This window comes from Chelonus insularis, unplaced genomic scaffold (assembly GCF_013357705.1).
Source record: "Chelonus insularis isolate UGA/USDA-ARS -01 unplaced genomic scaffold, ASM1335770v1 contig_88_pilon, whole genome shotgun sequence".
Taxonomy (NCBI): Eukaryota; Metazoa; Arthropoda; class Insecta; order Hymenoptera; family Braconidae; genus Chelonus; species Chelonus insularis.
This window is the reverse complement of record NW_023276776.1, coordinates 1,353,768-1,373,562: the sequence shown is the minus strand read 5'-3', so window position 1 is coordinate 1,373,562 and position 19,795 is coordinate 1,353,768. Positions and strand designations below refer to the sequence as shown.

General features: G+C 25.1%; 1 protein-coding gene across 1 annotated transcript; it reads right to left on the bottom strand.

The window, feature by feature from the left end:
• Window positions 1-162: 162 nt before the first annotated feature.
• On the bottom strand, window positions 163-15,825 carry LOC118071642 (homeobox protein aristaless-like). The gene is made up of 4 exons (XM_035090886.1): window positions 15,650-15,825; window positions 6,875-7,304; window positions 4,660-4,705; window positions 163-1,041 (listed from the first exon to the last, which is right to left on the bottom strand). The coding sequence occupies exons 1-4, from the start codon at window positions 15,816-15,818 to the stop codon at window positions 259-261; spliced, it is 1,428 nt and encodes a 475-aa protein (XP_034946777.1). The 5' UTR covers window positions 15,819-15,825; the 3' UTR covers window positions 163-258.
• Window positions 15,826-19,795: the final 3,970 nt, after the last annotated feature.

The following is a 19,795-nucleotide window of genomic DNA, read 5'->3' as shown; positions in this document are numbered from 1 at the left end:
ATATTTTTATTAGAATAAAAAAATATTAATCATAATAATAAAATAAAAATAATAACTACTATTATTACTTTTTTATGATAATGATAAAAATTATAATAGAATATTATAAATAGAATTTTAAAAAGAAAAAAAAAAAGAAAAACATGATAGTAAATATTTCAAAATGATAGTTGACTTTAAAAAGTATAAAATATATATATATATATATAATATGTAGCTTATAATACAATCTCAATATTTAACAAATAAGATTGTGTTTTAACTAATAAGGTCTCCATTTTTTCTAAGCATCTCTAAATGCAGTTCAAACTCTCTTGCTTTGAGTCGTAGTGATGCAATACTACTTGTTCTTCTGTCAATATCACGTGGAATATTTTTATTCATATTATCAGTAATTGCTGATTCAATAGCCAATAGATTATTAGTTGGTTTAGCAGTTGTAGCTACTGCTGTTGGTAACATGGAAGCAGTAGCAGAGGATGATGTGCAAACAACTGTTGATGGTGGTGAAGAAGTTAACATTAATGAAGGAGTTGTAACAGTAGCTGTACAAGGTGGTGGTCGTTGTGATGAAGATGGTCCATGTACCATTATTTTTGGATGTTGTGCTACTGAAATATTGGCCAAAAGGGTTTGAAATGATGCTGCTGCTGCCGCTGCTGTGCAGTAAGGTAGTGACATTATACCAGCAGCTGATGTTGATGAAAGTAAACCAGGGGGTGGAACTGTCCGATGATGTAAGTGAGCTCCAGTCACACTACTACCTCCATTATCATTATCACCAGCTCCACTACTTAGTATTTGGCCATGTCCTAGAGGAAGTGATGGTGTTGCATACCGATATGCAGTGTCGAATGGCTTTCGTAAGGTAAATGTTCCTAAATGAGTGCAGGCAAATGGATGTGGTGCAGTAGGTGGTAAAGTTGGCGCAACAATTGCTGTTGATGGTGGATGTGTACTTAGATAGGGGTTATAAGGATGCCCTTGTGGACCCACTTTTTCTTGTTTTCGCCATTTAGCTCTACGGTTTTGAAACCAGACCTGCAATGAATATATACAATTTCTTTTTAATTTTATTAGCTAATACTAACAAAAGTTTTTTTTTTTTTTAAATAATAAACATAATTCACTTGGATAAATACTATTTTATTCTTTCATCACTAATTAGAGCTTTAAAAAAAGACGATATCATTGATATTACTTAAAATTTACTCCAAAAACAAATTATCACCATGGATAATCATGTTGCCTTCGATAAAGATCAAATCCGTTTCATTAACATGGAGTATTTTTCTATAAAGTTATAGCTTTGTGAATGATTTTGTTGGTCAATTAAAATACTTGATATTAATCAATCAAACTGAATATCAGGCATTGAAAGAATCAATTAAATATCCAACTCAATTATAATTCCAATCAATGATTAAATTAATAATTATTACAGCTAGAAATTGAAATAATTTTGAAGAACGTCTGTTAAAAGTGAGTAATAATTATATCATTGAATAATTTATAAAATAATAATAAGAATAAAATAGCAGTGTTGGTTGTTCCAGTAGTACATGCCGGTACCAAAGATGCAGTGCTGTAGACAGCTGTAAGTTAATCACATTCAGTTGATGTGTGTATATATATGTAATACTTGCACCTATATACCTATTACACGTATATCATACAGAAGGGTATGATGATCGGTGTGCGTTGGCTCTCGTGACAGCATGCAATGAAATATATGTATACACACATACATACATGTGTAAAATTGTACTTGATACAACTCAACAGAATTTATTTCATCAAACTTATCCAATTATAAGATTTATATATAACTATATTCTGCTAATTTATATACATCTAATCTCATTGATAAATCAAAATAAGATTTGTGATTTACGTTGGGATAATGATGTAAAAAAAAAAAATTTAATTATCTAAATTCGGGATATTTTTCATACTTCAATACTTGATACTTAGAAAAAATATTGAAAAAATTAGATGTAAGAAAAAGGAAGTAAGAATAAATAAAGAAAGAAATAACCCCCTATGGTGAAGACGATTGTCTCTCCTGATTCCTTCTTATACTATTGCCGCCGCCGTCGTAGCTATCCTCATTCCATTCCCCAACTGCTTCTACTACTAATTCTCCAGCAGCAGGGAGCTAAACAATCTTTGGGTTAAAACAAAACGCGCCGACGCGCTCTCTGCGAAACCCGGCCGTTTCCACCTTAATTGCGGTACATTAATTACTACAGCCGCCGGCATTCGGGACTTATTATCCATTCGATTTGTAAGTCAGCCTGCAGCAGATGATCGCCCCAATCCATCGAATCAATCTACTTTTTTCCTTTTATTTATCATGTGTACTTTTTTCTCTTTTTGCTTTATTTATTCTTTATATTCATATTTCCATACAATTACTTATTACACTTTTAATAATATACTATCATGTGGCTAACGAAATTGAAATGATGATTTTTTAATTACTTTTCCTAATTATAATATGGCTTGTAATAAATATGTTATAAAATTTATTTGCTTAATAATTATTTTTATTTATTCTTCTAAAAGTTGATTAAATCATGGTCTTATGATGACATAGAGTAACGATAAGAACAAAATAAAATTTTATTAATTAATTAAATTAAAAAAAGGTATTATTTACTTTTGATGTTTGTCATAGGAAATTATTATTTTTAAAAATTTCAAAGCTTAAAAAATTTTCTTTTTATTTTATAAATATTGAAATTTAAAAGGATGTTTTTAAACTTTCTGATGGTGGTGTATTAATGCTTACATTGATAGTTAATTAATTTTTTTATAACAATGCATGACTAATTTGTTTATTTTCAGTTTCTGAATGAGACATGAATTGACTGAACACTTTCTATGTTATTAAAATTTTCTAATTAATTTAATAAACATTTTTTATTGCTTTATAATTATTATTTTCATCTTATTTTACAATATTTATCCTAGTAGTATGAAAAGTATTATTTCAGAGAATATAAAGTTGACAGTTGGTAAAAATAAATTCAATTATTCATTGAAAAAATGATTTATGATTTTCTCTACCAGTTAAACGTTAGCTGTTAAAATAGAATGTAATTTTAATAAATAATAAAATATTCACAAGACAGTTAATGGATCATAAAATATAATAGAGTGGCTAAAAATTTTTTCAATATATAATTAAATAATAAAAACCACAATGAAATAATTTTAATCATTTGTTTATAATAAAAAAATTAATTACTTACAAAATTTAATAAATAATTGACTTTGAAATTCATTCAATTGATTACAGAAATAAATAATTGAAAGAATAAAAAAAAAAAAAAAAATTGGAATTTTCAGATACAAAAAGTTCTTTAAATTCACTGAATTATTCGAAAAATTTTCAGTTTTTTAAAACGAAATAAAAAAATGTAATTTTAACCTTTTTTTTTTTTTATTTAACTTTGGTATCCTTTGGTATGAAATTACCCAATATATAAAGACGTAAAAATTTCTTGAGTAAAATGAATCTTGAAATTGAAGTGAACTCCAAAGTATCAAGATCAATTTAAAACTTGAGAAAAAGTTAATTAAAACAAATCATTAAAATAAGAGAGTAATTTAATTTCTACATTATTCCTTAATTCTTTGAAAATAATTATAACAAAAAATCTTTCATCTTCTAACAAACAATTTAATTCGAACAAAAAAGCGATTCATCATTAAAAGTTAATCTTCAGTGTCATAGACAAAAGTGTTAGTTAAATAGCATTAGTAATTTAGTATACAAATCATGCAATTATATAATATGTGTGTGTATGTATATTTAGGAAATGTAATTTTTCTATTGAAAAAGAAGTGAAAATAAGAATGGGATAATAAAGGTAGTAGAGTTTAGGAAAAAAATGCGACTCACGCGATATGTCGTGTAGTGTTTCCCAGAATCCCTCGAACGATGATCGCGCGCGGGCACCGAGTTGGCGGAAAAGAGTTGGAAAGAGTTGAGAGACTTGATGAAAGAGAGTGCCGACAAACGACTCCCGGACATTTTGCTGCAGGTTTGTTACCGCACGTTTGGACCACCTTGGACTTACTTTTTACTTTTATTCTTATTTATTTATTTATCCCTCGTTTTTAATCTATATTTTTCTTGCATTGCACACATTTTGTACATATTATACGTTGCAAAATACATAACTACATATTGAACATAATCATTTACGGTAATATATAATGCAATTTTACTGCAACAAAAGTACTTAAAAGTATGTCATAGTTAATCTTTTAAATAACTTCATTAACGGGATTAAATATTAATTCATCATATAACATTGAATATTATTTTACCAGTTAAATGGTTTCTTTCTATTGGAAACAATGTAACTAATATTTCATTACATCGCTCGACAATAATATTGTATTGTGTATAAAGATCCCTTTCGCTAGATGGTTATTTTCTTCGAAATGATTAACGCCATGCTACACGATGCGTGTCATTTTCTGTTATTCTCAGGGGTTCTCAATTGTTACTTTTTATTTTTATTACTATTGTTTATGAATATATTCACACACTCTGATGTTCATTGAATAGCCTAATGTATGTGACAAGTATTTATTCATATATATATATTTAATTATTGTAATTAACTCGAAGAATTTACTCACTTGTATTCGAGCTTCTGTAAGACCAATTTTCATAGCAAGTTCCTCCCTGAAAAGAATCAATAAAAAATTATTTAAAATTGTTTGATATCATTATTTATATATTCTAATCAATTTATCAATAGATATTTATTAAATAAAAAATTTCCTTTTATTTTTAATGAACTTCATTCAGTTTAAATTAAATACATCAATTACTTATAATTATTTCACTTATTGTTTGTATATTTTTTTTATATAATTAATATTTCAAGGAAAATTATTGTTTCTCTTTGTTGTAATTAAAGATATGTAAAGGTAAATTATTTTTACAGAATAATGATTTGTTTTTATTTTATAAATAATTTAGTTTTTAAACGGATTTGTTGTTCATGATTATTACTTATCATGACATTTAATGAATAACAATAGAAAATGAATTTTTTTATCAGAAAAAGGAAAAATAAGAAATATAAAAGGTAATAAAAAATAGAATAATCAAAATTATCAGAATACAATAGAGTATCTATAACAGTAAATAATCAGTGCAATTAAAATTAAACCAGATTGTTTTGAGTAAAATATTATTTTATTACCGGAAAGCTGGTTTGACTACACAACTTCCTGGGAATAAGAAAAAAGTTGGATATAATACACTGCAGATGAATTACGCGGCGAGTTTGGAGGATTCTTTTTGAGAGAGAAAATAAAATGCGAAGATCCGCCGCCGTTGAGAGTCTCAAGGACATTAGTGTGGAACTTAATAACGATAATTGTTTCCGTGATCTCGCAACAGATATATATCTATATTATTACAACAGTGTACCACCACGTCCTTTTTATTAATCAAATACATTATTATAATTTCAATTCCATTTGATTTGATTTTCACACAAATTTTTCAGTCTCTAGATAATATTATAGATGAGATGATCTACAATTTATCGATAAAATATGTTAATCTCCAAATCTGATCTTTGAATATTCATTCAAATCAGTGGAAATAAAAAATATTTCATTCATTAAATTTGATGAATGGTCTCTAATAAGGTGTCACATTTTTTTTCTACAACTATGATATTTTATCTTCATATTTAAATTACTATACTTGACGTAAAGAAAATTCATCTACATGTGTATGTGTATGTAATGTAATTGTAATCGCAAAAAAAAGAAAAAAATAATAAAACTCTCACAGAATATGTTGTACACTTTTATTACATACATACGCACAACACCTTGTCATCATCATCATCGTCATCGTATAGTTATCGTGTCGTTGTGATTGCGATAAATATGTATTAAAAGGTAAATAAAACTACAGATACGCCCCGTAGGTCTAGCCAATAAACACGAACGACCATAAAATCCAATTAGCGTGCTAAAAGCGGTAGTAGTTGCAAACGCCCATTGAATAATAACCATATGTGTATCATTGACATGTATATAAATTATATATAAATAATTAGAAGAAAATAAATATTTCAAGATACTTTTATGTCATGTAAATTGGCAAACAATTATGACTTTTTTTTTTAATTAAAATATTTTTTTTCTTGACAATTATAATTTTAAAAATTTTATTTATAATAATAGCAATTTTAAAATGAAAGACAATTAGGATGAATACAAAGTAGTTATTGGGTAAAGAAAAATTAAAATTATTAAGTTATCTTTTTAATCAAATAATCATTCTAAAGGTACTTTTAGCCTGGTTATTGCGATTATTATCACTATAATTGAATTTTTTTTATAAAATATTAATTACAAAAATAACTTGTGTTCTATTATTAGTTATAGTATTTTTAATATCAGATTTTAACTGATAAAATTATTTAAACATTTTTAATAGTTATAATTAATTAAAAAAAAAAGTGTTTATCAATTTTACTATTATTAATGACATTGTATTAATTTACAAGATATAAAATAGTGATTTAATTTTTAATAATTAATAATTTATCAAAATATTAATTTTTATTTTTAATTGAAAAATCATTATTTCATCATCAATTCAATTATTTCCACTCCAATAAAAAGTTATTGACCTGTTGAGAAAAATAATTATTGCAATTTAAGAAAAAAAGAATTGTGACATTTTTTAACCAATCAAACTTTCTCTTATAACAAAAAATAAATTTTAACATTCTATATAAAGTTTTGAATATTTTTTCGTTATATAATATTATTAAAATAAATATAATAATAAAAATGAGCAAAAATTTAAAAATTATCATACCTGGTAAAGACATCAGGATAATGAGTTCGTGTGAATGCTTTCTCCAATTCTTCAAGTTGAAAGCTGGTAAAGGTCGTTCGGTATCTTCTTTGTTTTCGTTTAGGCGCAAAATCATCAACTTCTGCATCACTTTCTGGACTTGTAGGCGTAGCCGCAGCAACAACACTCCGTGAATGAGGTTCTTCTCCGTCTTCCATTCGATTATCGTCATCAGTTGTAGTTGTTGATATACCCATTTGAATCCGACTTATATTTTGTCGTATATTAGATTGCGAATATTGCAATGACTGTTGCTGTTGCTGTTGTTGTTGTTGAGGTAGTGATAAGGATTGGATAGCATTAGAATGATGTGAATGTACTTCATCTGACTGGTTTGGAGATTTATTGATGTTTTGAACCACAGCCTCAGGATTAGTTGATATCGAATTCTCTAAAAAAAAAAAAAAAACAAACAAATCATTAAAAAAGTAACAGAAAAATGATGATGTTCAACATTGTAAACACTTGGGTGTTTTATTATTAAACATTTTAAATGTTTAGATTGTTTAAACACTCATTAAACACTGGATTTGCAATGAAGACCTGGAAATTTTGACTTGAATATTTTTACTAACTTTTGATAGGTACTGTATAAATATTTAAACAAATATTTATTTATGATAATTAAAGTTAAGATAAAAATAATGAGTTAAAAATTTAATACTAATTAAAGCTGCTAAAAAAATTGATTGGAGTTAAATAATTAAATAATTTTTATTGGTTATTGTTTTTTAAAAGAAAGCACCGTAAATCTGGAAAATATTAAGTGTTTAGTAATGAAATCTTTAAAGGGTTTAATATTTTAAACACTTTGAGTGTTTAGTTTTCAAACACTTGGATTTGCAGTGATAACCATTGATATAATGAATGATTCCTTAAAGCAATGCTTGAAGCTTAATTAGACATAAATGTAGAAATTAATTAAATTAAATTAATTAACTGATTTTAGAAAATCAATTGCATAAGAAACTTCACGATTTCAATTAATTGAAAAGCCAATTTCATCAATACTTTTTGCCAATTTAATCTCAGAATAGTTGTTAGAATTTAATTAATACCAATGCTTTTTGATGACTCCAGTAAACCAGTAAATTAGAGAGAGAACCTAAAAGAAACGACAAGACTGATTAAAATTAGTAAGAATTTAAATAAAAGAAATAATTAACAATCCTATCTATTAAACCGCTTACCTCAGAATAATTTTCTGAAGTAAAAGTGAGATAAGTATTGCTTACAATCCAAGTCAATTGTATGATTTGTGTCATCCACGTAGCTGTAATAGTTAAACAGCTCATCACTACACCAATATATAAAACTTATAATATCCATATAATATGAATAATATCCCATTAATCCAACTAATCATACAAATTGCTATAGTAACATTTTTCCCATGCATCAAATAAATTAATAATTTTTTTTTTTCTTTTTATACTGCTGTACCATTAAAGTATGAATAAAAAAGAGAAAAAGATAAAATAATTTGTAACGACATGATTATTGATATACACATGATAGATTAATATAAAAATGCAATAGTGAATAATATACATAAATATAAATATATATAAAAGCAGATGCAATGTAGTAATATTGGTATGTATATGATGATTAATGGCATATAATTATATTTTTTGCTGTTCTGCTTGGTAATTGTTAATAATTGATGATAATCATTATGTCTTTTTAATCGCGTTATACCAACGTGTCGATATAATGAAACTTAAGTTGCATAACGGAAAAATAACGTTTACCCGTATATCTTTTCTTGTATTTTGCCATTTATTATTTATTTTTTTTTGGAATCCACTGTTGATTAATGTTCATACAGGTATTCTTTTTGTGCATAATATGTGTAACAAAATTGTTGATGGTATGTTATGGGAATAATAATAATAGGATAAGGGTTGGATGAGAAATATACTTTGTGACAAGCTTACAGCATGTACATGTAACTAGAAATGAACATTAGCAATAAAATGGTTGGATAATAAGAGAAAGATATAAAAAGTAATAATGAAAGATATAGCAAGCGGTAGAGTACACAATTAAAGCCCATTAGTAAGATCCTGGCGTGACTATATACACGATGTAGCTTGAGTAATTTTCGATGGATCACCCCACTACAGTCAACCTGACCAAGTATAAACACGCGGACTGCACACCCTTGACATTCTTATTATATTACTCTAGTGAGTATATGTGTTATGTATAAGTATTACATATAAGTACGTTAAGAATAATAGTACAGACTGAATAGCAGTACCAGTTACTTCAGTCATACATCAGTGTATAATTGCGAGATTTTTTTTTACTAAAAATTATCGTTACTTTACCAATCATGTTATATTACTGTAAAATGTCTTTCCAGGTGTTTAAAGATAGTCTGATCATCTTATTTTAGATATTAATTAATCCTTTTTCATGTTTAAATACATTTCATTACAGAAATATTCATAGTTTTGTGTTAAGAATAAATTGAGTTGCTTTATTTTTTGGTTTAGAATATTACTACACTACAAATCCAAGTGTGTGATTATATTTTTAAGTATAATGGAAATTAGCGCTGTAGATGTTCAATGCAAATGATTAATTTTTTTTAAATTTCCCGCGTAAATGAAATAACCAATAAGAAAGGAGTCATTCATTTTTATCAATATATTTCGATTTATCGAAAAGTGAGTGACTCTTTTCTTATTGGTTAAGAAATTTAACCAATAAGGTACTCCATTACTGATCTATTCTGTGATGAATAATTTAAAAAAAAATAATTAATAAAAACGTCAAAATTAGATAATTGTATTTTTTTCTAGAGTTTAATTTTTTTTTTTCATTGCAAATAAATATAAGAAGTAGTTCATTAGATCAAACCAGAGGGACTTGTCAATATATTCTTCATATTAACATAAAATAGAAACACTAGAATAAAAGTGTCCAAGTGTCAGCGCGTTCACTTCAACAAGAAATATTTCTTTCTGTCCCCGAATTTTTTCGACACATATACATATGTATAAATTGATTCTCTGTCATCATGTTATGCTCACGTGTCACGACAAATCAATTCCAATATATTATCGACACGTTCATGATGATAAAATGTGTTCAAATGAAAATAAATAAAATTGCCAACACTTTCATAAAACAAATGCGCACACGTACGTACATAAATTTACAAACAACTTTATATTATTATTCTCATATCAACACTATCCATTTATTTACTCATCTCATCTCCCTAATTATTTTATATAATAACATTATTCAATATAATAAAATAAAAATAATTAAAAAATCAAGAACATTAAATCTATATAAATTTTAGTAATTTAATGATTTTTATTATTACAAATTTCTTTTGTTATGATCACCAAATTAATTATGTAAAATAAACTTAATTTATTTAAATAATTATCATTGAAGGCTTTTGATCGTTATATTTTTAATTATTTCCTACATTTATCTTTCATTTAAAAATGTTAATATTGCAATATAAAAATTATTTAAACAATTAAACTGATTGAAATCTAAATAAATAAAGAAGTAGATTGGATGATATTTTTCTATCATGCAGTCATCAGCTACAAAATCATCACATTTGCTGAGTATGTTACATAAATCTAATTTACGGGCTCTATAATTATTGACAAATGATAAAAAAAAAGAAAAATGAACGTAACATATCCTAACTAATAAGCATCTATCATATGAGAATCTAGGGGAAAATCTACGTACCTTGATTACACTGGTGTATTTTTTATTATTTTATTATATTTCATGTAATTTACACAGTAGTAGATACGATCAAACAGCTGTGCTAGGTACGTTGGCGACGGTAATGCACTTTACAATCAAGTACACATTTATCAAAGACAATGTTCCTTTTTTTTTTTTTACATATAAAAATATTTAAACTCATCCATTTACATTTTTCTCAACAAATTCCATTGTTTTATATAATAATCAATATTCCAACACATTTTAATGATAACTTATTCTCTATACTTTACAAATACATTACTACATAAATATCAATTCACTGATTTTACACCAATTTATTTATTTATTTAAATCATTTATAATATTTCATACACTCAAGAGTCTAATTAGAGATCAATTAAAAAACCATTATGTGTTTATATAGACATAAATGTTGATAGTTTTCAAATACTCAGGTTAAAGTAGAAAAAATAATAATGCTAATTTAAAGTCAAAGTGTTGAGAAGTGAAAAAAAAAAAAAGAATTGAATCACGCGTTTTTGCAAACTGATTGAGAAATAAAATAAATAAAAAATCACATAAACACCATATATGACAGATACACAAATTTAATTCACAATCTAACGACTGCGCGTGGAGAGTCACTTATCGCGTCTGCGTTCTATTCATAACGATATTGTCTTTTATATATACAGATTTACTACAACCTGAAGGTAAACGTATAGAATTCACCGTCGCCACCACACTGCGACGATCGCAGTGGCAGCCTGATCTACTCAATCCCTACTCCTTCGTTCATGTTGCCAACTTCCCCACCACTTTTTCCCCCATGTAGTTGTGTGTGTGTGTGTGGTACAACTCCTTCGATAATACGTAATAACCACACGTACCGCCCCCTACAACTTATCATGACCAATAGTGTCATAGTTCCCGCCCACTTAAATGTATTTATATATTAATGATTGTATTTTATTCGCAGCTTTTATTGATCTTATTTGTTTTCAAGAATGTCTAATAATTTATCTTGAATTTTATTCTTTTCGACTTTTTTGTCGTGAAGTTGATGATGGAGATTAGAGTGGAGTAATGTTGAGGAAATTAGTCTTTGTTGTGATTAATTTTTTTTTGGGTTGGGAGGGGGGGGGGAGATAATTAATCAGTGAAATGAATAATTAGTAGTTTTACTGATGATTGTTGAGTTATTGAAAGTTTTTTCTGATGAATTGAGAGTCAAATAAATTCTTGTTTTGGTTTAAGAGCAATTGAATGACTTTAAATGAATTTAAACTTTAGATTTTAATTGGGAATTAATTCATGAATTATACATTTTAATTAGATTAATATTTTTTTGAGTTTTCGCTGCAATTTTTAATGAGACTTTTTGTCAAAACGAAGTCACTTGGTTTGTATGGTTTTCAAGTAATTGAGATATTTTTAAATAAACCTCATGAAATGATGCATATTAACGAGTTTAAAATGACTTTAATTTATTATTGGAGTATTTAAAAAAAAAAAAAATTGCTCCGAAATTATTTTTACTCCAAATTAATTTTTTTTTTCTTTTCGTAATGAAAAAGAATGTAATTACTTTATTTGTTTATTCTTTAATAAATATAAATTATTGTCATTGATTTAAATGGTGATAACAATCAACTTTGATTTCGAACAACTCGACTTTTAATCAATTAATCGTTTTAATTGTATTAAAACAAACATTTTCTAATAATCTATCATTCTAATGCAGTAAAAAAAAAATCTTAAGAAAGATTAATCTCAATTAAAATACCTTAAACAACTGTATTATATTCTACAGTTGTTGTAAATAATTTATATTGTTTCATTTTAAACAATTTTTATTTAAAAAAAAAAATTAGATTTAAAAATACTACTCCAAAATCATATTTTTACTTCATTTGTAAATATAAATTAATTCAATAAAGCTATTTAAATAACTAAATTAGAATTAATAATATTTATCTAAATGTTTAAAAATTACTCACAAAAAAAATGAACAATCATTGCTAATGATTTAATTATTTTTTTAAATGCTATACAGTTTTATTTAATTCAAATTATACCACATGCTAAGCTCAATTATCAATAAAATGATTTTATCTAAACACAAAATACAACCAAGAGTATTTAACAAACAAAAATTTTTTATGTTTTTCCGAAAGATTTAGTTGCCGTTTAAATTTTTATTTCCTTGTCAATTTCCGGTCTTAGGCCCTAGCCGCAAAAGAGGAAACGACTAATTGGCCTTACCAACATGCCGGAAATTAAAGACTAAAACAAACCGCGCGACGACGAGACACCCGGATATCAGGTCTTTCTTATATTATACTTTAGCACACTTTATTTCTTTCCACAAAATAAAAGTATATCTAATTATATTTGTTATCTTATTATTGCGATAAAAAACTGCTTTGTTTTTTATGTATAACATAATACCCCCTAAAAAAAATTACGATTACGATACTGTTGAAGAATTTTTTATCAGTCATATATTTTATCTTCTCTATATTTTATATTGTTGGCAAATTTCTAGAGCCTATAGTAACTAGTTGTTACAGTAAGTAACTATAGCTGTTACAGTTTGAAATAATATTTTTGTTAATTGCAAAAGCATACAGGTTTATACGGAGATCTATTATTTTAATAGCTTGTATAACTTTATTTTCTTCTATTGTTAAGTATTTTTGTAAGTAAATTTTTGTACTGATAATATGAAGGATTTGTGACAAATAAAATTTAACTTTTAAAATCACGATTATAATACCAATGTGTATTACACTGATTGAGAAGAAAAAAATATAATTAGGAAAAATTAATTTATTATTTACAGTAAGATTAATAAAATTTATTATTAATTTATCGTTGCAATGTAATATATCGTGTATTACTCATTTTAAAATACGAAAAAAAATTTAACAAACTTTTTCCTTAAACTCCATATCCATTACACTTAATGGGATTAGTAATTACTTTTGCATCGGTGCGCAAACATCAGTTAAATTGACGGATGCGATTAATTGGCCATACTAGCAATATGTCACGCTAAAAAATATTACAGGGTGCAGTGAGCTTTCTACTCAATAATTTCTATTATGCATTTTACTTTATACCTTTCTTATATTGTTTATATTATCTTATTAAGATAATAAATTACATTTCATTTTCTTCGATTAAATTTATATGAAAATTACTGAAAATAATGATTGTAATGATTTGTAAGAGAAATGAATAAAATATATAATCATTGCTGTTGAGGATTTATAGTTTGACTTTATCTTGTAAATAATCAATTTTATTTATTTAATTGAGTTAAGGATTATAAGATTTTATAAGAAATTCATTTCATTCATATGTCAACTAATTTAATAAATACATTATTTAATAATAAAAATATCAATTGATTGTTTTAAATGAATAAATAAATAAATAAACTTGGATTTAAGTCCGATTACAAATTTTTGTTCAGGGAAAATTAATTTGCAATTAACAAATTAATTTATATTAATTAACAATTGTGTACATTTGATATGAGGAAATAAAATAGCTCCAACAGATAGTTTATTTATTAAAATAAAATTAAAATTTACTAAGTTTATTTTGTCTGGAAAATTAAAATTGTCATTTAATGTTAATTATTATTATAATTAATTATCTATTTTAAAATAATAAATTCGACTGTTCTCCGATAAAGTAAATAAAGATAAATAATATTTATATTTATTCAAATAAATTTAAAAATGACTTCATTTATTAACTCTAAAATCTATCATTAACATCAAGCTACTTAAAAAACTATATTGAAAAAGAGATTTTAAATTAAGATTTGTCTAGTCATTCTAAGCATATCATCAAAAAAAAAAATTTTTTCATGTACATACTCACACAAACATCGTTAAAAAAAAAAATTAACCAACATGATTAGATTATGAAAATACTGAACTTACAGAGATTAAATAAAACTCAATAAAAATATTTATTTTTCAACTTATAATAATAACTTTCCCTCTTTCATTCCTTCTTATAAAAATATAAATAAATTTTTTAATGTATACATATGTGTGCATATATAAAATGGAAAAAAAAAGAAAAATTAACCAGACGTAGTCAATGATGCGCCAAGTTTAATATACAGGGAGTATATAGATTTATAATAAAACACAATTAGTGAATCAAAGGCCAACCAATCAACAGTTTGGAGGCGCGGGTAAACGCAGGCGTAAAAACCCTGCTGTCTAGATTATTTATGATCTAGTCTTACCACCGCCTCACGGCTGCTCATCTCATACTGATGATTTGCATTTTTTTCTCAACTTTAATTATTATATTCTCTTTATTTAACTATTTATTAATATATTTTAACGCTCAAACCCTTCAACTTGGTTTAATCATTTGTACAAATTTTACTACTTTTTATCATCTATTGCAATTTTTTATAAATATCTTTTTACACCTTTACATATCGTTACTTTGTGTTCTAAAATTAACCTTAAGGCTCTCTGACAGTGAGAAAAAAATTTTTGCCAATAAAAAAATGTTCATTTAATTAATTTAAATAAAATTGGAATATTTTTAATAAAAATTTCTGTTGTATTTAATGAAATGAATTTTGATGTTTAGTTCAAAATCAATAATATGTTTCTTTTTGTTTATTAATTACATTTATTAAAATAAATAAATAGAAAAGTGGACATTTGGAAAAATTAATATTTCCATTTAATTTTATAGAAAAAATTCTTTTTGCATTTTTTTATTGAAAAATATTATTATGATAGTTAAAAATCATTATCAACAATAAAGATCTCTAAAAAAAAAAAAATTAAAAATTAAAAACATTGCATCTATTTTAAATTTTTATTTTGTTATTAAAAAAAAAAATATATTTCTTGTTCACATTAAATTTTTTTCTCATTGTAAGATTCAGAAGTGATTATTATAATACCTAGTTATTGTCTACAGGTTTACTTTTTTTTTTTTTTTGAAGTTCAATTTAATGTAAATACATACCATTAGGATTTTTTTCAGCAGATGTATCAGTGGCATGATGATTGGCAGTCTCGACAATGTTGCGAATACTAAAGACACTTTTGGCAACTCGATGATTCACTTTCTCAGTGTTAACATCAACATTATTCGGTGATGGTGAACGTTTTGATGATGATGTACTCAAGTCCATTGGTATGATATACAGATTATATTATGTTAACAAATAATTTTTATTTTTAATTATTAATCCACCAGATATTTTATTACCAACTTTTTCAATTATTTTATCAAAATTATTATCATCGCTATTTTATTCTCAGCACTTCACTTTTATTATTAATAATTTCATTTTATTTTATAAAAAAAAATATTAATATTATTATTATTATTATAAAAAACTATTATTCATTTATTAAAATAACATCATTATTTTGTGTTTAACAATTTTTTACTGACAATAAAAATATCTGAAAAACAGTATCCTTTGATTAAGTAAATAAAAAATTAATTAAATTTATGTTCAATGTTGTTAAATAAATTATCAAAAGTCAATCATCAATTTGTTGCAGACAAATAGACGTATTTATAGTTGATTATTTCTAATCGCAGTTGTATTTACACAGTCATCAATCATTTATGCATGAAAGATTATAAATTCTCGACGGTAAACTTTAGCAAAACAATTATGCAGAAGTAAGATAATTAATTAACTAATTAATTTTTGCGATCTATCAACACGTGTTTAAAATTCGCAAAATATTATTAACAATAATAAAAATGATATGAGTGATAGAAAAGTGATAAACAAAAAACAACAATAGATACACTAAATTGCCACAGAGATTTTGAAGTGAGACCGTTGAATGAGGAGATTGTATGATGTTGCAGAATGCGCGAGACTAACTAGGCTCGAGTATCAAAAACGGCGCGCGCCCGACCCAAGCACGAACCACCTCTCGTGCGATTATTGCAGCAGCAGCAACAGCAGCAGGGATATACGTTGAACGTGCAAACAGAAAGCACCGCCCCTTTATTATACAAAATGGTAGAAAGAGTCTTATTTGTCAAAATTACACGCAGAGAAATGTATAGTCAAAATTACCCTAAATTTTATAGTAATTTGGTGACACAGTAGGGTGAGGGTAAAAATTACTATGCACATAGTAAAAATAACTGTGCACATTGTTAAAATTACTAAACTGCATCGTTATTTTTACTCTAATTCCACCCTAAAATTACTATGCAGTTTAGTAATTTTAACAATGTGCACAGTTATTTTTACTATGTGTATAGTAATTTTTACCCTCACCCTACAGTGTCACCAAATTACTATAAAATTCAGGGTAATTTTTACTATATACTTCTCTGCGTGTATCAGACACTATTTGTTTTAATTAAATTTATCAAATTATTTATTATGTTTTAGCTTGAAATATTATGCTCCAAGATGATTGACAAATAATCACTGATCTTTTTGCAAATCTCTCAACATCACTGTAAATCACAGTTTTCGATGAAATGCATTATTTTAATGCGGATAAGTGTGTTAAATATGACGTCGGCCATTTGATTAACATTGTAGTCACTTGTAACGCCGATTTAAGTGTGTACAAAGTAACTACAATGTTAATTAAATGCGTGACGTTATATTTACACACTTATCCGCGTTAAAATAATGCATTTTGGAAAACTGGGATTTACAGTGCAGTCTACATTGAATAAAAAAAATTTTTCACATCAATTAAACATATAATTGTTGAAGGTTCAAAATTATTCAATCACTTATGCTAAGTAAATAATTAATTAAAATCAATATTAATTTATTTAGCAGTAGAAATTATTTACTTGGTCTTAAAATTTATTTTTTATAGTGTATAATAAATATTTCACTGTGGCTTTTATTTTAATTTTTAATATTTTTATAAGGTTGGTTAATTTTTTTTAGTTATTTATATATAAAATATTGTTAAGCTTGATTTTGTTGTGAATTAAGTTTAATTTGGATAAATTTAATTGGATTACCAAGCAACTTTATGTCATGCAACTTTGTACACTAGCAAACTAGTAATTAATCGCTGTAAAAAAATATCAGGTTTAGAAGGATGTTGATAGATTGATAACAATTACATGATCTGAGAAATTGTATAATAAAAAAAATGTAAACGAGATTTTAAAATAATTTTATCTTTCATCGTATCTTGGATTTTATAATAAAACAAATAAGTAAAAATGAGAGATTATAATAAATGATAACAGAAATATAATCCAATATTTTTATAAGTTTAAAATTTTTTATAACTAAAATAATTCTCATTTATTTATAATAATTTTAAAATACTTAAATTTGTTTGAATATTTTTAATTATTATTCTTAATTCATTTCTCAATGATAAATCTAGTGATTCAATCTTTTGTATCTTTTGTTGATAATAAAATAAATTTTAAAATACTTAAATTGTTAAATATTAATAATAATTAATTAATTATTTGTTATTATTATTGTTGTATTAATTATTAATGTCACATGTAGCTACAAAGGGTCAGTTACAATAAAAATATACAAATAATTATTCAAACAAATTGGGTTCACTTAATTAATAAAAATTCCAACAAAAATATTTTTAATATATATTTATTGATAAGTAGAGTTACATGTATCCACAAACACAATGAATTTTTTACGAGTTTTTAATAATGACAAAGGAAACTAAATTGTGTAAAAAAATTTTGTCATCTGCACTTTATATTAATATATTATATCTATCAATAAATATTATCATTCAAAGAAATAAATATATATTTATATATATATATATATATATATATATATATATATATATATATATATTTTGAGAGTATAAGTTTAATAATAAGATGTGCTGCGGATAAATGTATAATATTATAATAACATTGAAAAAATAAAACAAAAAAAAAAAATTATTCTTTTTCTCTAAAAGATATTGCTGTAAATAAGCTTTTATTTCCGAGCTTCATCTCCTACTCTCAATCATCATCCGTCTGTCATTCTCTCTCTCTCTTTCGCTCGCTCGCTCGCTCTCTCGTTCTCTTTTATTCTTATAAATATTGTACAGTGACAAATGTTATTCGACACATTATTTTCAATAATGCCGTGTGCGAAGCAAAATTTGGGCAAATCGGCTGTACATTTTGAATTTTAAAAATTATTTAATGTACTATAGATATTACATATGCAATAAAATTGCTTATTATTCAATGATAAACGGTTATTCAAGCATTTTGTATTAATAAAAGAAGAATAAAAATAACAAAGATTAAAATAAAAGTGCAACAATAAATACTTAGATACTTATGATAAAAAATATTTCAAATGTGTGACAACTATTATGTGATACATATAAATAATAAATTGATTATAATTGGTATAAAATATAAATAAATATTTGATAAATAGATGATTTAAATAAATAGTATCTTAATTATTAAATCCATTTGCAAATTGGATCACTACTGAAGGACGTATATTTTTTTGTTTGTATATCTTCACACCTCACGTGCATTTAAGCTAAGTCGATTAATTTAATATAGAATAATTACTTTACAAAAATCAATTTTCAAACTTACGTATAGAGTAATCTGATATCGAGTTAAAGGAACTTTAAAAATAACATTTAAATATTTTTCTTTATCACATAAACATAATTATCAGTTCATAATAAATATTAAAAAATTGACAGATATTTAATATAAATCAATAATCATCTTAAAAAATTAAATAACACAAGTCTATTATTAAAAGTAGTTAAATAATAAAAATTAGTCTTTTAATTATAAATAAATCTTGATTTTTAAAGATACCTATAACTCGTCATCAGTCCTGTTTACATGCGGCAATTAATGTATTTATTTGCTACACACTATAGGTACATAATATTCCAATCATAATGATATATAAGTATATACTTTTAATTTTTTTATTTTGTATTGTATTTATATATTTCAAAGGGATATAATTATATATCATTACTATATTATCAGTGTATTGATGCTATTTGTTGTTTTCATCACCACCATATTACACTCACGTAGTAATTACTATATCTTCTTAACATATCTAAAATAATATTTTTAATAACATTTAGCAGTATAGTATATAGGGGTATTTATTATTATTATTAATTATTATTA

Excerpts from the sequence above, each read along its gene's own strand:
- LOC118071642 (XM_035090886.1), bottom strand. The coding sequence starts at position 15,818 with ATGGACTTGAGTACATCATCATCAAAACGTTCACCATCACCGAATAAT. Across the intron at positions 7,305-15,649 it reads TGCTGAAAAAAATCCTAATG|AGAATTCGATATCAACTAAT; the intron begins GTATGTATTTAC and ends TTTTTTTTTTAG. Across the intron at positions 1,042-4,659 it reads TTACAGAAGCTCGAATACAA|GTCTGGTTTCAAAACCGTAG; the intron begins GTGAGTAAATTC and ends TATTCATTGCAG.